The following is a 24,020-nucleotide window of genomic DNA, read 5'->3' on the forward strand; positions in this document are numbered from 1 at the left end:
GTTAGTTAAAGGCAACAACTTTTTATTGCAAAAAGCACCAAACTTCACTTCCTACTGCTGCAGTTAAAGAGGAAAGAACAGTCGTTTAAATTCATGATAAGCTGCAATTCACCTCCAGTGGGACAAACCTGAGCTCTGTCAGAGTAAAGCTGCAGCCTGAGGAGGAGGAGACGAAGGGGGTTTTAGTTTGCCGTTTCCTTTTTCTGTGGTCAAAACACTTTGTGTATGTGGGCTGGAAGCAGATATCTTTCCCGGTTGAGCTCTTTGGCTGGAAAGAGGAAGGAAGCTGGATTAGCGCGAGGTTACAGAGGCAGAAAGGAATTACAACCGAGGTGAAAATGGCCGATTTGTCGCCTTTTTTGTCATGAGGTGACCCCACGCGGAGAGCAGAGAATGACTCTGACCCCAGGCTTTGACTGTCTAATTGTGTGTTCACATCGCTTTAATCACCAATTACTCACAGAGGGCGCCGCGGCGTCGGAAGCTTCTTCAGGGGGGCTGAAATTCAAGCAGCGCTTTTGAGTCGGTCAATCACACCTGATTACGTGAGGTTGTGTGTTTTTCTTGTGCGACATTATGAAAGGGGATTTTTGCCACTTCAACGATACAGTCAGATATTATTCTAATTACTTTGGCCTGATTTGGAAAACAATCAAGAGCAGCGTTTTTCATATCAGGACATGTTTGTGTGAGCCGGCGGCCACAAGGATCTCGTATGTTTCTCCTTCAGTTCATTCTTTTTTTTTTTTTGGTGTCAGCGTGGTGCGAATTTAATCAATAGCAGTTTTCTTGCCAAGTATGTTTTTTAACAATTTGCCTCGTGTGTTTTATTGCAGTAAACATTACAAGCGTTACAAGTCCAATGAGCAGCAAAAACAAGCGATTAGAAGTCACGAGCGTAATCGGACTGATGACAGTGACTTCACAACTTTTTGACACCAAGAGAACCAAACTTCAGTACGTTCTGAGGATTCCATGTCGACAAAGCGTTGCAGATTTCTTGTCGTCTGCAGCTTCATGTGTGCGTCAGTGCAGGTTAAAGTTGTGTCAGCCGGATGCCTGGGGACGGCTGGAAGGGAAGAACTCGTGCAAGACGTTTATTTGCTCTACAATACATCACGGAAAGAGAAAGAATTCTTTTTCCACTTTCATTTGATTAGTTTTATTTAAAAATGACCACATTCCCTTCACTGTTTTACTTTTCTAGTATTTCCTTAAACAGCCTGTGTTTTCATGTGTGCAGTGATTTTAAACAGTTAAATCATTCGTCTTACTAGATGTTATTAATCTGACAGGAATGTAGAAGCTGTTCACCACTGGACTCTCACATTTAGACACAAGATTAGATTACATGTCGTGGTTCATGACAACAGGGAGACATTTTGTGGTCAAATCAACTCACACCTTGACAACACAAGGTCCAACTGTTGACTGAACAAAACCTCTGCCACCTCAGACGCAAGTTTCCTAAACAGAAGTTTTATGTCCCGAAACAACCACATTTCATTCACAATTGCAGTTTTAAGGAAACATATTTATCAGTTTGTGTTTCTTTGTGATAAATCACAGATATTGTTCAAGGATTCAAGGAGCTTTTATTGTCATGGCAGCTCACAGCCACATGTTTGTGGTACGAAATTGGTACTCAGATCCCTTTTTTTTTTTTTAAAAAGCCTAATAAATAATAGGTACAATTGCAAGACAAGAGCACAACATATAAGTAAAAAATACAAGCAAATATGTGTACTATTTCTCATATTTATATGTACATTTTTTATTTTTTATTTTTTCCTGTCTTGTATATGTGTACCTCTGTTGAAAGCTGCTATCAACAATGTGAATTTCTCCACTGTGAGATAAATAAAGGCATATCTTATCTTATCTTATCTTACTATAGTAAATTGTAAATATTAAGTAGAAAAGCCAAAATTATGTAACACAAAATATTTGTGTAGACAGCGAGGTAGACTGTGTGTTGCACTTAATGAGAATATTGCACATTGTTCCTAATCAGCATGTGTTTGCAATTTAATTAATAACTGTAGTGTCTGTTCTTTTCAGTCAACCAATCATATATTAGATTAAACTGAATTTGTAACCGTGGCAACAGAGAAAATGGAGGAGAAGCTTCAAACACGTTGTAAAAGGGGAACATTTGAACCCAATTCATGATATGTTCCTAAACCGAAGCAGGTAGTTTTGGTGCCTGAGCCAAACAGTGAGTGAAAACATTCAGACTTTTCTGCTGAACTGCAGGCTGTGCACACGGGACAGAGAGGAGACAAGAATCCATCCATCCATCATCTATACACCGGTTAATCCTCACTAGGGTCGTGGGGGGCTGGAGTCTATCCCAGCTGACTTAGGGTGAAGGCAGGGGACATCCTGGACAGGTCGCCAGTCTATCACAGGGCTACACTTAGAGACAGACGGAGACAAGAATGGCAAATTAATTATCCATTTTCTTTCCAGTTTTGGTAACACTTGTGGGCACTTGGAAAAAACAGGTTGATTTTGCGCTTTTGTAGAAAATAACTCATCAAAAATGATTGTCTCTTTTATGATCTATGTCACTACAACTATGTTTTACTGCAAAAGAGACATTCTAAAGTCCTCTCCCCTTCTAGTCCTGGTTGTTCTGTTTCCATAGAGGTGCAGGACTTTGTATTGTCGTAAAAACTGAACCCACAGTGAGGAGAAGTGTGACAGGAGCAGAGTAGCACACGGACACTGAAGGTAGAAAAGGTTGAATTGATGAGTTTTAAACTGACCTCTGTTGTAATGAATGAAAAAGTTTTTTTTGTAGCAGGCTGTAAATATTTATTTCTGCTGGACATTTTAACACAGAGGTCAAAGGGCTTCACTGCTTTGGAGCCTCAAGTGGACATTCAGGGAACTGCACTTTTTAAAAACTTCCTTTGTCAGCTCCACAGGTCGCTGCTGGAGGTCAAAAGTCTTCTCAAGCTCTGTCTTCTGGGATTATTTACATCTGCTACTACAGACTTTTGCACTCGGTTTAATCCCATCTTTGACCTGAAGAGCTGAGCAGAATCCAGAAAGTGAAACTTGTGTTTGTGAGACGGCACACTGGGGAGGCCTGCTGGTGCCTCTTTAAAAAACAAAATAAAAGGAAGGATGAATATTTTTTCATTTTCTGAGCACAGAATATCCCCAGAGCCACATCTCTGCTTAAAAAAAAATGTTGGCTCTCTTTTCTACTTGAACTTGATTTGCTTGTTTAAACAAACCGGTAAACAGACTTTCCTCTCATACGTTTCTTCTGTTTCCCTTCGTGGCATTTTTTTTCCCCGTTCATGTTTTACTACAGCGCTTGCATTCCTCATTACCGACCGTAAGCGATGTTTGTAATTCATGACAGTGTGTGAGTCTTATGATTGGGACGGGCTTGTTTGTTTCTTTTGAGGTTTGGAGGCTGGCACGTATGGTTTAGAAATGAGGGGAGGGGATGGAGTACGATATCCTCTCATTTTAGAGAAGAAAACAAACATTGCCCAAACGGCGGAGCATGATGTCAGAGCGAGCGGGTCGGCTGTTTCTCAGAGGGCTGACATTTTGCAGCGGGGCCTGCAGGCAGGTAATCACTTGTTTCTGGCTCTTTGCTCACTCATTCGGCCTCTGAAGGACTCGCTCCTCCTCCTCCTCCTCTTCCCCCCTTCATCTAAGCAGCGTGACCCTACCCCAAGGCTCAGGTAAAGCATAATTTTTAGAACGAATTTCCTTTTAACCCTCGTCCCACCGGGTGAGATGCTGCTCCGCGATAAGCCCGACCTCCACTTCACCCCCTGATGGCGGCTTCATTCTGTCTAATCTGGAGATATTTGAGATATCCTGCGAGCGGCTGGGGACTCACTTCACAAAGTACCTTTTAAGCTCATTTTAGAGAATTAAATTCAGTTATTAGGGTTTAAATGAAGCTCCACGCCGGCTCACATAGTTGCTGTTTATTTTGTGTGCATTAGGACTCTGGAATATATTCTCTTTCGCTCTCTCTGTGGTGCCGAGTTTCATTGTACTGCTTCCCCAGAGTGACTGAGAAGTTTGTGCAGCTTTTAATAAAGAGAGAAATCCTACAGGGAAGGTGAGAACTCGCCCATTTCGGATGAAGTTTTAGAAGCTCACTTTTGTGTTTTTTTGTTTACCGCAAAGTTTAACCTGCTGTCCTTCACAGAACTGAGTTTCTATATTCAGATCTTATTTCTAATCCTGGCCACTTTTTCTTTTTTTTGTGAAAGTCTGTTATTGTTTCCGTTGGATGCCGAAGTAGCAGCTCCTCTCACACTACGGTGCTTTATGGGAAAACATCAGCCACTCAAACCATTAACCACCAATTAACAGGCATTATTGCAGACATCATTTAATACAAACTGAATTACGCACTCAGCGTTTATTGTCCGAACCTACCCTCAAATGGTTTTCTCTATCATTTAATTGCAACACATTTTGAGCTGCGATAACTTTTAGTTGTGAGAGTTAATTGTGATGAATTACTTCTATTTAATTCACAAGATGTTTTTCCAAATTAACCCTCTCAAGCCCTGGCTGCCGGCTTGACATGCTTGTCAAAAAAAAAGAAGCCAAAATGAGAGAATTTATCAGAGATAGAGACGTTCGACTCCTTAAAGGTCCTTGAACACATCATGCTTGTTTGTTTCTGTTTGGAAATTAAACCAAATCTAAGCTTACAAATCATCAGTTTATGCTTCATGTCTAACTAAAAATTTTCCCAAAAAATAAAGCATTTACACAAAATGATCTTTATGTTTAATCTCAACAACAATCACCAATAACTATAACAATAATCACTAATGTTCATATATGTCTCAAAATGCTCCTAAAACAGGGAAGCTAATCAATTATACTCGGTCAGATGTGCTGAGTATGTAAAGTGACTGAGCTGCTGGCTGTAGACCCCCCGTGTGCAAATGGTACGGTCCAAATACAAGCACAAAACGCAGCTATAGATAGAATATTTCATGTTTTTCTTCCATTCTAAAGCACCAACACAAATGTGAACAATTACAAATTAAACTTAGGACCAATCATGTGTGAAGTAACTGAAAACAACAAAACAAAAACAGGAATATAAAGTTTGAAACAACAAAACGAGACCTGAATCAGCTTTGTTTTAGCCAAGTGTGTGAACATACACTAGGTTTTGATGTTTTCTTTGCTCTCAAAGTACTTGCATAAGTGTCTCATTTAGTTTATTATAACAAGGACGACAGGTTACAGAAGGAACGTGTTCAACTACTATGTACAACTACGCGAGTAAATATACATAAAAGACATAAAGTGAACTAAAGTTTAGTGGAAGAAACACAGTTATTACCAAAAAATAGTTATTGACACAAACAGCATGTAAAGTAAACAAAGTATTCACATTATGCAGTGTATACACTATGTACAGTATATGCAGTATATGGAGGATGTTCAGTGTATTCAGTATATACACTATGTATAATATACAAAGAATGTACAGCATATGCAGTATGTGGTATATACCGTACCGTACACTATGTAGAGTATACACAATATACAAAGTATTCACATTGTCATCAGTATATAGAGTATGTTCAGCATATGCAGTATACAGTATAATCAGTATGTACACTATAGACAATAGATGCGACATGTGCAATATATACAGTATATGCCGTATGTACAGTATACAAAGTATTTACATTATGCAGAATATAGATTTACAGTATATGCAGTATATGGAGTATGCTCAGTGTATTTAGTATGTACAGTATACAAAGTATATACATGATACAGTATTTACACTATGTGCAATATATAGAGTATGTACCCTACATGCATTATAAACAGTATACAAAGTATGTACACCATATGCAGTATAAACAGTATATAGAGTACGTACACCATATGTAGTATAAACAGTACATAGAGTACGTACACCATATGTAGTATAAACAGTATATAGAGTATGTACACCATATGCAGTATAAACAGTATATAGAGTATGTACACCATATGCAGTATAAACAGTATATAGAGTATGTACACCATATGCAGTATAAACAGTATATAGAGTACGTACACCACATGCAGTATAAACAGTAAACACAGTGTGTACTGTGGCTTAGCATTGAGATTCAGAAGAGGCTGTCCTGTCTGATTTAAATCTTCTTCAGAGTGATGAATTGTGGGAAGACAGAGTTCTGTTGTCTGGTTGTTTTGGCGTTGGGTGCTCTGTAGCGCCTACCAGAGGGGAGGAGCTGGTTGTGTCCACGTTCTGCGAGAGAAGAAGCCCAGAACTGGCCCCTTGGTAACACTTTGCATTTACACTCCCAGTTAAACACTGATATGTTTAAATTTCACTTAACTCATCACTTCTCAGATGTTGCTGCCTGGATGTCAGCTGCTCGCTCTGCAGAAGAGACTTCCAGGCTGCAGTTGACTAATGCTGTTTGAGAAGCTGTCCTTCAAACTAAATGCACTTGAATGCGTGACACGTCGTATTTACCACTTCAGAAGTCTTGACTAGGGGCTTACCAGGATGAATTGAAGGCAGCATTAAACCAGGCAACATGAAAGAGCTCAACTCTCAGGAAAAAAAATAAAAATGCCACAAAAACTTGGCACAGCAAATTCCTCTTACTGAGGGCTGAGGATTTAGAATATACCATCTTCCTCATCCTACACTGTGGTCTCCTCCTTCATCCTGACGAATCATACCGATGCCTAAAAACGTAACAATGACCATACAGCAATAGATTTTCTTAAAATGAAAACAGAGCCACAGCAGCTCCTCATGCCTGCAGGATGATCGAACACACAGCAGTAAACCTCCACAGCTTCACGTCAGCCTGCTGCTGATCCACCGGACTCGGCATTTCTATCTTTATTCAGCTCCAAAAAAAAAAACGTAGAAATGTCCATCAAAGTCCTCCGTGCTCCTCTGCGTGGAAGTCGGGAAGTTCTTCATGCTACCTTTGCTCCAACTTGGCTACAAAACACTGGGAACGTGATGTACAAGCTGCTTGGAGAGCTGTGATGGATGAGTTCAGCTTGTTTTCTGGAGCTGCTAGTTTTTTGGAAAACAGCTGAGACGCGGCTTCAGGGGCCAAACTCCCGCTGTGTTTTAGTTGTGCAGATTTGTGCAGTTGAACGAGTGTTTCAGGCATACGAATGGTGGGCAGATCTACCGTAGAGGGCACCCAGAGACTCGACTTCTGCAGCTATTTTGGGTTTGAGCAACATTGTGAGCATTTAAAGACTGATTCAAGTATTCGTGGACAAAATATGTAGAAATTTGATTCCTTATTAGGTCAAAAAACAGACGAATAGTAGTAAAAATATATTAGCAGTACTTGAGTCATGATTGACACTAGCTTTTTAGGAATTGGACATGTTGATGTAATATTGCCATTAACCTAAATGTTAAGAGATCACCAAAGTTATTGTAGTTTACAGAAGTTTCACTTGAAACTATAAATATTAGACTCAGTAAGTTGCTACGAGGCCATTAAAAACCAATCAGTGCCTCTTACCAGCGTTAAAATATGACTACATTATGAAACTATTCTAACAGGAAAAAGGAATCATGGTATCAAATGTAGGTAAATTATATTTTCATATATTGTAACTTGTGTTGACCAACCACTTTGTAAAATTACCCATGAAAGTTTACCAAAATGCACCTTTTATAGTTTTCTCTGGTGAAGTAGTATCAGTAAACACATCCAGGGTACCAAAACTTATTTCTACGACTCTATGTATAGACATGAAAGTGCTGCAGTTGTACTGTTGAAACTATGATACATCCCATAATGTTAATGCTCAAAACTAGACAGTAAAGTAAACAGTGAAGAAAAACAGGATTTTGGATTTGGATTGTGACACCTGGAGTAGATTCAAAATTCATCTGGTTGCAGTTTTGAACAGGATTCAAATGCATTTTGTATCCCTGTCAAATTAATTAGTCTGTTTCCAGCATGCATGAAGCTATGAAGGTTTAAAAATGCTGGATAAACTAAGACATTAGCAAATAAAAAGAGTAACATTTTGACCAACTCTTATGTACTTGGAGGTCTTATAACTCTGAAAATGTTCATAGAATGAAGGTACAATTTGGTATATTTTAATTAAATATACTCACCTCTGAAGGAGTCAGGTGGCAGATTTTTTCACATCTGGTCGATTTTACATGAAATGACCAAAAGATAGAAGAACTGTGTCACCAAAGTTATTAGAATATGTCTCCTGAGAACAAAACATGTCTGTAGAAAACACATCGAGCAGATGTTGTTATAATAACTCTGTCTCCCAAAAATGATGCTCTTATACAACTAAACTGCACTTTCATTTATATTCTCTTGTATTTTCTCCCCAAAGGTAAGACTGTGACGTGCCAGAAAAAAGGCTTTCAGTTTGAAAAGAGCCACGAGACACCTACGAGGGCTTTAGGAGGGGAGGATAGAGACACAAGTCAGCAGCAGATCTTTCACCCAGGAGGCAGGGATTTGCATCCAATATGGGATCAATACTCTTCGATTTGAGTTCAGTTTTCACTCGCTGCATACTTTCTGATTTAACTGACTGTGTTTAGGTTTAAACGCCAATAACAAGGTTCTATCTAATATATGATTAGTGGCTGAAAACTGAGTGACAGTAAAGCAATAAGATAAATGGCAGTGATGTGTTGATTTGCATTTGGGAAACGTCGCAAACAAACAAAATCTTTGAAGAAAGGCATTTTATTAAAAGCATAAATCAAGAATGCAGTCGAGCTGCATAGGAGCATCATTTTTGGGAGACATGGCTGCCATAAGTGTAAAATGTTCTCCTGGAGCTAAAGATAAAGAGTTCATCTCTGTTGTATGGGGCTAAAAATATAAATTTAACAATATTCTGCTAATTTTGTTTTTGGCAAAACTTGAGAGTCAGGGTTGGATCATCCCACTTCAAGTCACCAAGTTAAAAGAAAAAAAAAATCACGCTTGACCACCCTATATTTGTTTGATGTGATTTTTTTTTAAAGTTTTATGGTTGGTATAATATCAGAGTAGACTGAAACATTGACCTTTTTTTGCACCAAATTTACACCATTATGTAACTGGTTAGTTTGATTCTTTCACAGCAGGGTTGCACCATTGAAGTCCACATGCACACATCGATGAGCCCGCAAGATCTCAGGACTCTAACTGTATTATTTCTCAAGTTAGGATGCTTCAAACACTGATCCACAGATGAATGAAGATGATGCAAAAATCGACATGACCGCACCTTCTTCGGGAATTTTTAACTCAAACCTCTGAGCCCAGATTTTTACACAACTTAATCATTATTCACTACTTAAGCAAAAGGCAGGTTTATTTGCATAGCAGATTTTGTACCTGAGGCAATTCAAAGTGCTTCACACAAAACTATAAGAAGACAGATAAAGTCAATACACAAAACATAAACACAATCATTAATTAATTACATTTAAAGCAAAGAGGCAGATAAAATCAATCCATGAAAACATAAATGTAATCATTGATTCGAAGAGTACAGATAAAATACTGTCAGCTGTCATATGCACAACTAACTAGAACTGTTTTGAACATTGTCAGAGTTGAGGCCTGCCTCACATCCTCTGAAAGACTTTTAGCTGCACAGAACTGGAACGCAGCCTCACCGTGTTTGGTCCTGACTCTGGGCACCAGCAGGAGACCCTCCCTGAGGTTCTCACAGCCCGACATGGTTCATATGGCACCAACATGTCAGAGATGTACTTTGGTGCTGGACCATGAAGAGACTTGTACACAAGCAGAGCTGTTTTAAAGTCAATTCTCTAAGCGACAGGAAGCCGGTGCAGAGACTTGAGCACTGGACTAACATGGTCGTACTTCCTGCTTCTGGTCAGGACTCGAGCGTTCTGGATGTACTTCAGCCGCTCATTTAGGGAGGCCAGTGAGCAGTAGTCTAACCTGCTGGAGACAAATGCATGGATTAGTCTGGCTTAGACACTATAGCTTTGATGTTTTTTTAGATCATAAAAAGCTGCTGATGTTATTGACTTAATGTGGCTGTTAAAGTTCAGCCTTAAAAAAATCTAATTGAAGCTGTTCAGGGGTGTTTGGTGAATTAAGGTGGACTGACTCCTTTGTGTGTTTGAAACTCAGTATATGAAACCATTTGCTCTATTTCTTCGGAGCCTCTCTGTTTTGTCAGAGCGCATTTCCAACCTTCTGCAGGATGGAGGCGTCGATTGTCTTCCTTTTGTCCCATCGCTGGCAGTGTGCTATTGACAGAGCTTTGGTTCAGGGCTAAGCTGTTCCTCTGAGGAGGAAGCCTCTCCGAGCGTATTGGTCTCTGCTGACCCTCCTCGTGTAACTACCCCCCTCCTTCAGCAGACCCACAGCCTGGGTTACCTCAGCGGGGACTGCTTACAGTGACTGACAGCCACCTCTAACCCTCCATTCCACTGTGTTTAGAGACTGAAAGATTATCTACCGAGCCACAGCCCCCTTTCCCTGTCTTTTTAAAGCACCATGCGCCCACCCATCCATCCATCCATCCATCCGTCCGTCCATCCATCCATCCGTCCGTCCGTCCATCCGTCCCCTCCCCCACCACCTTCTCCTCCACTATAAAAACATACCAATCTATATCCACACAAATCAAACATGCCGACTGTGTGTGGCTGCGGGTGCATGTGTGCGTACGCTGTGTGTGCGCAAGCGACTCCTCGTTGGCTTATAGCTTCAAGAATGAGCTGAGGGTAGGAGAGCGATGGGAGTGCTGCATATAAAATTCATGGGCTGGTTGCAGAGAACATAATAAGGCAGAAAGCTCTCACAGACCTGCCTCCAGTTTCCCTAATGCAGCTAAACAGATTGTGTGTGTGTGTGTGTGTGTGTGTGTGTGTGTGTGTGCGCGCTCTTAAGATGTGTGCGAATATGTAAAGTTGACTTTGTTAGTGCAAATGCAAGTTCACTTGGATCAAACAGCGGATCAGAGGCGTGCTACAAAGTAAATAACTCAGTAGGTGTGCGGGCCGGCCAGCTGTCACCGAGGTGGGGTTGATTTATTTTGCTCTCTGGAATGACAGAGGGAGGGACAGAGTAGCAAGAAGGATGGAGGGGGGAGATGTGAGGATGGATGGATGGAGGGGCTGGAGGGAGGGATGGATGGGGGAGAGGTGATTGAAGAGCCAAGGCCAGAGGGACGGCCCAGTCCAATCTGTATACGAGGCAGAAGCATGAATATAGAGAGATGGATGAACGCATGATTTGTGTGTCTGTGTGACGGGAAGGAAGCAGCTCAGTAAACCAAACATCTACAGCCACTGGACAGATGACAGAACAGTGTTAAAAGATGTGCGGTTAAACACACCTGCAGCGCATCAGCAGTTCAGTGCGATACGTTGAGGAGGTTCGACACCTTGTTTAAAGCTTCTCAGGCAGGAAAGAGTGTGGCTTCTTTAACTCTGGTGGTTCTTCCACTTAGAAGACCTTCATTACGTCATGTCTGAACCAGTAGTTGCTAATTTTAGAATCACAGTCAATATAATTTAGATATTTTTGACAAGAATTTACCTCCAAAAAAAGACTCTTTTATGTCAAAATGAAAACAGATTTCCACAAATTAATGTCAGTTAATTAAAAATATAAAATGTAAAAGAAGTGATTGTATTTATCCGCTTCAGCCTGAACATCTGGACGCTGCAATGTTACCTCAATCTTCTGTGCAGGTGAGCAAAGGTGACTACATATGCAATAACCTCTGCAAAACACAACCCTGCAAAGCACATCCCCGCTATGAAGCATGGTGGTGGCAGCATCAGGACGTGAAGCTCGGTGGTGGCAGCATCGTCATATGAAAAAACGGTGGCGGCAGCATCATCGTGATGTGAAGCACTGTGTTGGCAGCGTCATGATGTGGGGATGTTTCTCAGCAGCAGGCCCTGGAAGGCTTGTAAAAGTAGGAGATGAAATAAATGCGACACAGAGCAGAGAAACCCTGGAAGACAACCTGATGCATTCTGCAAGAGAACTGTGACCTGGGAGAAGATTTGTTTTCCAGCAAGACAACGACCTGAAGAATAAAGTCAAAGCTGCACAGAAATGCTTTAAAGTCAACAAGGTGAATGTTCTGGAGCAGCCGAGTCAGAGAACAGACCTCCATCCAGCTGAGAATTTGAGCCTGGACTTGGAAAAAAAGCTGTTTAGAGTTTGAGCAGCTTTGCAAAGACGAATCAGGTAAAGTTCCAGCGTCCAGATGTTCAGGCTGATTGAGACCAACACAGACTCAGACTGTAACTGCAGCGAAACATACATATACTAAATACTGACTTGAAGGGAGTGAACACTTGTGCTATCATTCATTTTAGATGCTAGATTTTTTGATGATACTTTGAGGAAATCTGTTAAATTCTTGTCCAAAAAGCCACATTAAAATAGAAGCGATTCTAGGGGAAGTCGGTGAGCACTTTTCACCTGAAAACAAGTTGTACTTTTGAACCTCTCATCTGAGAGCGGTTCAACCAAAAGGTGAATTTCCCCTCATTGATTATTTCTTGTAAACACATTTTACGAGCCCCAAGAGGTGAAACTGCCTAAGATTGCAGAAAAAAAAAAAGAAATATTAAAGTAATTTTGTGTTTCAGAAATATGTTTTCCCTTCTCCTCTACCCAGTTAATCATTTTGTGGCCCCTAGGATTTATCTTGCGACCCTTTGGGGGGGTCCCGACCCTCAGGTTGTGAATTCCTGGTTGGAGCTGCTGGGAGTGAAGAAGTACAAAGTGGTAATACATGAATTACAGGCTAAATTATTCAAAGTGTTCCCAAAGCCTGCTGACTTGGGATATTAATGTAAATGTAAAGGAAACTAATATTTTCTTGGTTCCTGTATGCCGATGGAGAAATCGAGTGCGTCTTTACTTTCTGTTTCGTATTGAAAATAACATTTCTTTTCACTGAGTGCGTCCGTGTACTTTATGTTTATATATCAGCACTGTAATTATAGTGTGTTTAAATAACCAGTCCAAAGTGAATCTCTGCATCAACGTGACTGAGACGAATCCCTCCACGTATACAGCACTTGGCATATGCGTTGATATAAAGTGATTCTGATTTTGTTTACAACATCATTACAGCAGGAGGAATTAATTTACTCAGTTTCCTCTACAGGGCCAAACAGGCCCGGAGCCAGGGCTTACTCATTATTTATGTCACACAAATTCCCCCCAAATTGCATTTATGTGGCCTTTTTGCATTTCATTGCCAAAACAGATTATCTGCCAGCCGTGTGATGGTTTCAAATATATAAAGTCCTTTTTTTTTCTTCTTCTTCTTTCCCTTTTTTTTTTTTTTTTTTGAAGGTTGAGCATGTATAATAATAATGTCAGCACAGAGCTGCAGTAAATCATGTGAGCTGGTTGTGTAGCCGGCGTCTGATGTTGCATGAATATCTGACCGAACCAAACCGTAGAAAATTGCAGAAACTACAAAAAAAAGAGCATCAGTCCGTGGGAAATGCTGCTTTTCTGAGCTCCTATAATCACATGAAGTATTGGTCATACTCTGGCCAATGGGATTTTGATAATTGAATAATAACAATCAATTTCAGTCTTAAAAGTGTAATGTTTCATACAACAGGAATGAGAACAAGATGCCAACCAACCACAAAAACATTAACAAGCAACAGCATATAGATTTACGTGACATATATGGATATATTGCGTTCACCACGATGGGAAAGCTGAACAGGACTAAACGCTGCTGGTGTCAGAACCACAAAGACCAAACTGCATCAAAGAGTGCAGCTGAGTCTGTCATGTTTGGCTAAAGTTACAGGGACTGAAGTTGGATTTATCTCCAACAAAGAAGATATTTGTTGTTAAGTCCATGCTCGCGGCTCTTTGAGGCTAACAGTGTCATGCTAACGTGCTCACAGTGTTAAATCGCTGAGGTTTAGCAGGAATAATATTCACCAAGTTGTATAACAGAAGCTGATGCTAAAGTCATTCATTTTGCAGGTAGCTAATCAGAAACCAAAGCTCTGGATTTAATATTAGGGGGTCATGAATGTATACAAAATATCAAGACCAATAGCTGTTTTGTGAGTTCACTCAAAAATGTAAGTGCAAATGTCACAGTCCCTTATTGGTGTGAATGGAGAAGCTGTGATTTATTTGTAATTTAGAAACAAATAATTAAAAAACTAGTGTCTCGAAATGTTTAAGGTGACAGCGATGGAAAAACAAACAAAAAAACCCCCACTTAAACAAGGTCAATATTTTATTTTTGTTATTTAGGAAATTCTTTTTTTTGTTGTTGTTGTTTATTTGGAAAACAAAAAAAAAAGGCAGCCATGAGACATTTTTGTATTTTTACTGTTAAACCAAAAAATGTTGGATTCTGCAAATTTCATCAAGAATTTTTTAAATGTTGGTTTTTGCAATTTCCTTTTCTTTTTTTTTAATTTCTCATTTGGGACAGGACACCAACAGCCACGACGACCAAATAGCCTTTATATAAACGTGGAAAATTATGCAAAGTCAGCGATAGATGACAGAATTACTCACAACAACAAAAAATGTCAGTTTCAAACCGCAAATGAATTTCAGATTTTATAATGATGCCCAAACTGCTTGATGAAAAGTCACCAAACTGATTTATAATCTGTGAACCACGAATGTTTGTGCAAATCTCTGATTAAAAGAACCTCATATATACTTCCAGTGGCAAAGTAGTTGTGTAACATCACTGTGCTGCAAATGTGAAATGTGTCAGAGAACAGGTGAAGATGAAGACCATGTCAGAGTCAGAATCCTTTTTGTTGTCATTATGCATACGTCTCCGTACCCACAATGACATTTCAGTCGGGAGTCTCGACTTTCAGCAAAAGAAAAGTGGCATGAATAGACTTCCATCTTTTAGTAACTTTACATGAACAGTTGCCTCAGAATGAATCCTACCTCCGCCACATGGATGGCAGATGTAAAAAATCCTCAGGAGTTGGTTTTGGAATGTAACAACAACCAATTTAGTTGTGTAATTCTGAGGACTTACTGCAGTGATTACACACTTAATTCCATCTGTTGTTTGACTGAGGTAAACCTTTAATTACGTAACCGCGTCTTCGGATGCACCGACAGGCAGAAAACATCATGAACTTTGTGTCATTGCAGAGGTATTACTTTTAGCAGTCAACAGATGGCAGGATGTAGCCAGATCATTTGTATGCAGCAGCGTGTCCACACATACAACCACACAAAAACACACAGACACACACAGCAGGGGCCGGCAGAATACATTGTGAGCCTTCAGAGGACAGAAGGTTTCCCTGCTCTTCTGTGATTAATGGGCTGATTGAGGCTGGAGCCAAAATGGAGGGTGGGCCAGTTTGCAGCCCACTAATGAGGTGATAATGGAGAGGTGGGCGGCTGGGTCCGCCACCCAGCGAAAATGGTGGAGGCATCACGGGGAAGTTTTCAGAGGCAGTGCAGGGAGTCGAGCTTTTCCACAGGCCAGCGGCGTGTTATTTCCCACTAAAATGTTTGGGATAGTGGCGGTGCGGATGCCTGCATTCATTTCCCACACTAAAATAGGTGCTTGTTTGGTTTGCCTTGAAGCAAAAATCATAGTACTCAAGCAAAGAGTGCATTACAGTGGAAACGCTGCAGCTGGAGCAGGCAGGTGGGTACTCTGACGAAGAGGTGGTTTCAGCGTGACAGTGATTGCTGGTGTTGGAATGAGGAGGATTGTTGGCCGACTGCAGAAACATCGTTGTTGTCACAGTTACTGTAACCAGACGAGGTCCTTTATCATGTTGATATCAGTGGTGGGGAGAATACTTTGAGCACTGGATGTCTGATGCAACGGTGTAGCTACATGTCACCACTGGCGAGGTCTGTTTGAGAGTTTACCAGTTTGAAAAATGTGTCTTTTGTTTTCCTGGTTTGGGTTTTGCACTTGAAGGCAGCTGCAGCTCAGATGGAGCCGGATGATCTTTATTTGTGAGGGAGGAGGTTTGACCCCGGCATTCGCGAAAACTGTTATCCAAATGTGAATCACATCCGCTAAAAGCATTTGCTAAATTATGAAACTATGAAAAGGTTAAGTGTGTCCTCATTTACAAAAACACATTTTCTATTCTTGGTGGAGTGTTTCAGTTTTATTTGATTGAGATATCTTTCTCTAAGATCTCTACTGGTTCCCCAAGTCAATGGAATAGTTTTGGGTAAAGACTAGTTTAAAAAAAAAAAGAAAGTCCACTCCATGTGTGTCTTCTGCATAGATGTTGCACATGTGAACATTTAATAACAGAAACAACATGTAAAGGAGAAACTGAGGGTATGACATAGAAATGTGATTACTAACCTGCAGCATGTGGACATGGACTGTTGTTGTCAGATCACCTGCATAACTTGTAGCATGTTCACCAATCAGCCACAACATAAAACCACTGACAGGGGAAGTGAATGATGATTTATTATCACGTACCATTCTGCTGAAAAACTTCGGGTTCTGGCATTCGTGTGCATGTTACTCTCACATGGATCACACACCTAAACATTGTTGTAGCCTTAATGTGACTCACTGGATGTAAGATGAAGGTGTGAAGCAGCCTTTGTTTATACATTTCACATGTCTCTGACTTTTGCTTTCACTTTCTACGTGTTGCAATTTTCAAAATTCCTTTCAAAAGAGGAAACAACAACAACAACAACAATAAACTCTGGGCAGGAACATACCGCATTGAAAATCTCAAGTTTTGCCAAAGCAGTGCTCGCCTCCCTGCATGCAAATGTTCCACCAAAACAATTCACCCGTCTCTATTTTGAAGGGACACCGTCACTGCATCCTGGGCTTAACTCTGCAGGCTGTGATTGGTTTAAAGAAATACAAACAAGTTAGAGCTTCCCCCCTCCTTCCTCGTAGCTGCACGATAACGAGCTGCAGTCATCATTCCACACAGTGCTAGAGAACAAGTCAGATCTCAAAAACTGTTAAGGAACGAGTTTGAGGACCATGATCAAGAGCCATAGGAGTTCAACACCCAAGATACCAGTCCGATCTAGCATCTACTTGAACAAGTCCGATCCACAGAGACCTCTACCCACAGAACCCAAAAGACCTGCTGCGAATGTTCTCCTGCCGAATAAACACGACACGTCTAGAAGTTGGAAGTTTTCCCTGTTTATTCCTTTTTAGTGCCGAATCATGGTCAATATAATTTGAAAAAAAGAGTATTTCATGCTAAAGTGAAAGCTGTCGTCTGGTAATTAAAATAAAAAATGAAAATATCCAAAAATAAATCTCGAGTGTGCTGAGCTTCTGTCAGTCGAGCTGCTATAATCATATATAAGGTCTAATTTATTTACATTTTATTTTGAAAAGCCATCATATTTCATAAAACCATGATTGATTCCTTCTCACATCTCTGAGCTTTTATTTTGAAAGTGTTGCATAAAAACCATAAAAGGTATCAAAACACAAATTTAGACAACGAATATTCTAAGCCTTGTGACCCGTTTAAACTTTGAATGAAGTTTCTGCTGTAAAATCTGCTAAAGAGTTCAAAGATGGCTGCTTTATAGCAGTTGTTCAGCCGACCTCCCGTTCATTTGTTCGGGGATTTTCAACGCAGTTTTTCACGAATTTTTTAAAAAAGAAAAACGCATGACGAACTGCAACCAAAAGCCAAATCACACCACTGCTGATCGAGTGTTTTTATATATAACTTGTATGGGGTTTTCTTAAAGCGACGGGACGAGTTAGGTGCTGAAAATCGTGTCAGAAGAATCTATAACAGGAATAATTAACAATAAGTGTGCTTCAGTGCTTATGCATCAGCACGCTTACTCAATAATGGCTGATGTATTCAGGTGCAGTCGTTTGGTGCTAGAAATCACACAGTTAGTCAAGCAGAGATCATCTGAGTGCAGTGACTCAAAGTAAAAAAGCACTAAAAGGGGAAAACTTACAAGAAGGCTGAATACTTTTCATAGGCACTGTAGCTCTGATTGTTATAGATTTTTTTCTTTTTTACTGTCATTGTTAAGCATCTCGAGCAGCAAAATGCATCTCAGCTGCACTGCAGAAGAAGAAATCCAAACCTCTGCACAGCTTCATCCGCTAGAAGTTATAAATGTCAGGGCAGAAACAACTGAATTAATGTCACCATTAACCCAACTCTGCGCTTATAGCTCCTTCAGTGCGGGAATAAACAATAATCTCCATTGTTTACTAGTATGAATAAAATATATGATATGGATGTTGACTGATGTTAAACCAGCATCAAACAATAAAACACAAACAGAATTATTGACTTAATACTGAGGGTGTGGTGCAGTTGGAGGGAATATTTCTCCCCGTAGTGTTTGTGTTTACAGTCTTGGAGTTATGACTCAATCACACAGCTAATTGAGGTTTGCCTTGTGTTTGCGCGAACAAAGTTTCCAAGTCAATCTGCAACTTATTCCAACAGAAAAACTTTAAAAAAGTGCTGCGTTCCACTTCAAAGATGGTCTCTTATCGTCCTGAGCAGACGCACAACGTCCTCTCTGCGTGGAGGAGAGCAGCTCTGTTTATTTCCCTACAACTTATCCATGTTTGAAACATTTCTGTCTTTAAAAAAAACACACACACAACAACAACAAAAAAACCTCTCGGCATCGCTGTTTCTGCGGAGGGGACAACAAAGTAAATGACAGCATCCATCTAGAGAGACTTAAACCCCCCTCCGCCCCCACAGTCCCCCAAGGCTTTTGCTTTTTTTTCTTGCATTGCTGCAAACCTGAATTTATGTGTGCAATTCTCTTCTTTTGTTTTTTAGTGTAAGAGACCAGATGCATCACAAAAAAGGAGGAAAGTGAGAATAAGGATGTAAAGATAGTTAAAAATCCTACAACAAAGAAGAGTTACTTCCGAGTTCCTCTGCTGTAGCGGAGGTCAGATTTTCGGTCTGCGGCGCTTGAGCTTTTGATTGCACCAAAAACAACCACAATTTGTTCAGAACGCAACTTGTTTATGCAATTTAACCGACTGAACACCAGCCTCACTGTAACATGTGAGCAGGTTAACCATCGTGTGCCTTTTAACCGAGCAACAACAGCAAACAATCAGTCCCAGATTATATCATTTGACATCTGGATTAGACGGTGTGTTTAGGTGGCTCTGCTTGATGGTTTGCAGTTGTGTTTATGACCACTTTGGTTTGACTTTACAAGCTTTTTTCCCTATGAAGACATATAGTGGGCTGCAAGGTGGCTCGGTGGTGAGCACTGTTGCCTCGCAGCTAGAAGGTTGAGGGTGAGGACCCCCGGGATCTTTCTGCGTGGAGTTTGCATGTTCTCCCCGTGCAGTGTGGGTTCTCTCCAGGTTCTCCGGCTTCCTCCCACACAGTCCAGAAACATGTTGAGGTTAATTCTAAATTGTCCGTAGGTGTGAGTGTGAGTGTGATTGGTTGTCTGTCTCTAGATAAACTGGTGACCTGTCCAGGGTGTCCCCTGCCTTCACCCTGAGTCAGCTGGGATAGACTCCAGCCCCCCACGACCCTAGTGAGGATTAAGCGGTGTATAGATTATGGATGGATATATGACTTATAGTTTATGTCTTTCTGATCAGAGGACATCAGCTGGACAGTAATTATTACAACTTCTGACACATCATGTCTGCAGCTACTTGACATTTCTTTGGAGCTCGTTTTATGTGTATTTTATTGTGAACTGTGCTTTGGTTTCGGATTCCTTTCAGCTGTGACAAACACCTGTTCCTTCTGAGTCCTTCTTCGTTGGCTAACTGTGTCTTTCCAGCCACAGGAGACTTATTCTCTCTTTGCTTCCACCATATTTCCCCCAATGAGCTCAGCGCTTGTTTAAGGAGGTGTTTTTTTTTTTTTTTTTCTTTGTCGTCTTTGAAACACTCCACGTGAAATGTGTCCCTGTAGACCCATAAAGGACACACTAAACCCTCTCCTTCTGAGGCTACCCCTTCTTTACATTTCTATTTCAAACGAGTCACTCCGACGTGTCCGCTTGGTTCATCAGTCGACTGACGGAATCAATGATTGTTCTGATTAAGTTTGAGTTGTCGTCTGCTGTCACATCACTTCGCTGGTTTCTGTGTATTAAAGGATTTTTGGCTGCTGGGCAAACAAAATAAGCAACTTTGAGACATGGATTCCAACCATTTCCAATCACTGTGACGATGTAGTTTTGATAAATGATGAATGACTGTGAGCATTGGTGGAGGAGAGATTAAGACTTAAAAGTACATTACCAGAAAAACCTGCTTATAGTATCTAAAGGAAAAGTCGTCATTCTGCTGAGAAACGGCTCCTGTGGTTGTTGTTATGAAATTATGTCTGTGCACCGGCGACAGTCTCGTCTGAGGCATCGTGTTTTCAGACTCTATCCGTCCTATTCTTGTAAATGCAGTATATCTTTCGAACTGCTTCGTGGAATTTCTTCAAATTTGGCACAAACGCACACTTGGAAAGATGAACTGATTAGATTTTGGCAATCAAATGTCACTGCGGTCTCACACAACACATTTTTGGCCGCGGCTCAGGAATTTGTGCGCTAATTACAACAAAATTGCAGTCAAATGTCTAATAGGATAAAATGAGGTGATGATGCTTTAGAGCCAGAGGGTCAACTTCACCGGGACGTCGTGTTGTTCTGCAAAAACACTTTTCTGGCTGTTAGACGATGAAATAACTCGGACAGAAACGCGGATGTAAACCGAGACTTGACTGGTTGGTGGAAGCATACTGTTGCACTAATGTTTTAAAAGGATTTTAAAGGGGGATGTCATGCAATATCTAGTTTTTGATCATTTTTTAAACATAGCTATGTGTCTTCAAACCCACAAAACATGACAGCAGACATCACCTCACTCCTTTCCTTTTTTTCAATCGATTATTAATAACACTGTGGAGCCTTAATGTATAATATAATCAGGTAAAGTTGTAATTCTCTAGAATTTTTGTAGGGTTTTAATCCCTAATATGTCAATTACTCAGGTAAAACCTCACCCTAAATCACACCACAGAGTCTTAACCTCAATATTTACGCATCACCAATCATAATCTTTTTTTTACTGGACGGCGCTTTGATGCAGCTTCTGTCGTTTCAAATCTACAAGAAATTCAATCTTGTTTATATCGCATGTCTGAGATCTTATTTGCTTGAATTTGTTTTCATGCTTCATCTAATTTGACATTTGTTTTATGTAAAGCACTTTGTAACTTTGTTTTTTTTTCCCCGAAAGGATCTCTCCAAATAAAGTTGTTTTTCTTCCTCTCCACAGATCAGAAAGCATCTCTGTGAAGAATCTGTTCCGCTTTGCAGCCTGTCGGTCGTGCTCGTCCTCCAGCAGCAGCAGCAGCTCAGTCGGATTTAAAGGTACAGAAACAGCTGTTTAAAAAATTACTGTAAAAGGTGTAATCTGTGCTGTGTTTTAAACTGAAACTTGAAATATCCATTCTAGGGATAAGTGAGACTTAATTTAACTTGTTAAAAAAAGGGAACAATATGGGACCTTTAATGTTGTAGCTGCTGGAAGTGACTTTGTGACTACATGGTGATGGATCATTTATTGTGTATAAACCTTCTGTTAGTGTCAGAAAGTGACTGAGATCAAGCAAAATTCTGAGGAATCTTTCATTTTATGTTCGTTTTGACATTTTTGGAGGAATTGGCTTCAGTTAGGCCACTTGTTTGCTTCATTTATTCACCCAAAATACAACAAACTAGTAAAATATACGTATTATCTTTATAAATAAAGGAGCTACCCAGCAGCATATACATTATTATTACCAGATGCAACACACATACAAATGCACCCACAGTTGTAATCCGATTACATAATTAAAATGATCCTGAAATGGGTCATTGTGCACAATAAGTATTTTTTTGGAGTATGTTTTGATGCCAGTTTGTGTACTTCTAGTCCGTGGAGTTCCTATTTGGACTTGAGTAAAGATATCAGTGCTTCCTTCACGACTAATTTATCTAATACGTGCAAAATGTGCAACGTAATCAGTCACTGTAAAAAAAATTAAAGTGCCACATTTTCCTTTGAAATGTGGATTAAATGGAAGCACTTCAGTACCTCAGAATCACACTTGGAGTCAATGTGCTGAGGCCACTCCTGCTGCTGCTTAATGTCACTCCTGCTCTTATGTAATTGAACAACGCTGACAGTCAACTGAAATAATCATGAGTCCAGCGTGAATCGTGAACATAATGAGCCAGCTTTGCGTCGCGGCTGACGGGGTTCGTTCCCTCCCAAGACGAGCAGGCGAGCGGCAGGTGTCAGCAGAACACGCCCTGAGCTCCGAGCAGGTATCCAGACGCTGTTTGCAGCTCGCCGCCGCCGCCGCCGAAGCTGCACCTCGGTCGGTCTGAGAGTCTCGCTGTGAGCTCCAGTATTACGGCTCAAGTCCTCTTGGTGACGCTCTGCTGACATCACTGTGATATTCCCCCGCTCCGCTCTCCGCAGCACACACTCGCAGCTCCGCCGGCTCTCTCTCCACACTGTCCGTCCAACACTTTCTTCCCCATTTTCGCTCCGCTCGCCGTGGCCAGGACGCACCATCACGCAGCAGCAGCACCAGCCGCGGGCTACCTGTGCGCACTGCGGCCGCTCCACGCTGGGAGGGGTTTCACTCTTCCTGTCATTAACAGATTTAAAGGAAGAGAAACTAAACGCGGTTTCCACGTTGGAGACGAGGGGGACACGCAGAGAGAGAAACAAGCTGCAACTTGGCTGATTTTAAGCCCAGGCGGTCTGAACTGAGCTCGAAGTTTCTTTGGCTGATCGGAGAAGGAATAATTTGGAGCCCGGCTGCAGCACACCGCGCTGTTGTGGATATTTACGTCCACCTTGTCTCCTGTTTAGAAGAATGGCGAGAGATTACGCAGCGCGCTGCCCGGTCTCTCCGGTGAGGAACACTTGGCTGGTGGCGGCAGCGACCCTCCTCTTTGCTCAAGGTAAGACGACACGAGCCGAGCTGCTGATTAACAATGAAACCTCTCTCAGATTTCCGCCTCTTGCAGCCCCGCACCGCCCTGAACGTGGCCACTCTCCAGCCGCGCAGCGCCGCGCACTGCGAGCGCTGCTTGGGTCACGTCTCCGGCGTCCTCTCCGGCTGTCGTTCTGTTTGGACTTACGACCTGTTGTAAAACTTTTATTGTCCGAGCTTTGTGCCAGATCTGTGTGCGTTGACTTTCGGTGAGCCAGCGAGGTGTGGCTCTCCTGGTTTTGTGGTTTTTGTCCTAATTCCGCGCAGCTTCAGTCGGCAGGTGACTGTTCGGGAAGCCTAATCCTCCCTGAGCCTCTACAAACCCTTCCTGCACGGCTGACCTGTAATCTGTGTTTACCTGTTGGAAAGTGCCGCAGGGAAATGAGGCGCAATCACCGGGGCCGCTGTGATTACTGCCCATTAGAGTAATAGTGCAAACTGGTGCTCGTAGTGCAGAGCAACAGGGTGGTGATGGGAAAACGCGATCTCAGCAGGAAAATGAGCAGCGCTCGGCCCCTGCGGTTCAGGTGGCCCTTCAGCATCCAACATTAGGTTGTCAAGAGCCCTTAATGAACACCCATTACTGTAATTGTGTGATAAAATAGATAAGTTGGTGAATCATGGCGGTGGAGTAAAAAATCTCAGCCTTCCTACAGCATGCATTCATCCATTTACACTGTATTTAAGGGGATATCGATGCATTTAATGAAGCTTATGGAGTCTGAGACCAAAGATGTTATGTATAGAAACAAATACCATCAGGCATTTAATTTGTGTGTGCAAAAAAATTACATATTTCTAAAAAAAATACCCAGAATTTTAAAGAGGACTGCCCTATTTTATGACAGCATTACTTAACATAACAGCAACATGTAGCCAATTTTAAAGCTACATCAGGAAAAATAAGGGTTAAAATAACTTTTAATTCAGTTGCTGTACATCCATCTGTCTGCCAGTGGGCACTGATGCAGGTGCATCTGCGATAACTCAGCATCGACTGATACTGTCAGGC

The 24,020-nt window shown here is 41.2% G+C and overlaps 1 protein-coding gene across 1 annotated transcript in view; it reads left to right on the top strand.

The window, feature by feature from the left end:
* The first annotated feature begins 21,797 nt into the window (after nucleotides 1-21,797).
* The window catches only part of LOC103355718 (poliovirus receptor-related protein 2-like), a 275,529-nt gene continuing 273,306 nt past the window's right edge, over nucleotides 21,798-24,020 (top strand). Inside the window, exon 1 of the mRNA XM_008279610.1 lies at nucleotides 21,798-22,976. Coding sequence (XP_008277832.1) covers nucleotides 22,889-22,976 — 88 coding nt within the window. The 5' untranslated portion in view covers nucleotides 21,798-22,888. The remainder of the gene's footprint in view (nucleotides 22,977-24,020) is intronic.

This window comes from Stegastes partitus, unplaced genomic scaffold, assembly GCF_000690725.1.
Source record: "Stegastes partitus isolate 25-593 unplaced genomic scaffold, Stegastes_partitus-1.0.2 Scaffold165, whole genome shotgun sequence".
In the NCBI taxonomy this organism is placed as follows: Eukaryota; Metazoa; Chordata; class Actinopteri; family Pomacentridae; genus Stegastes; species Stegastes partitus.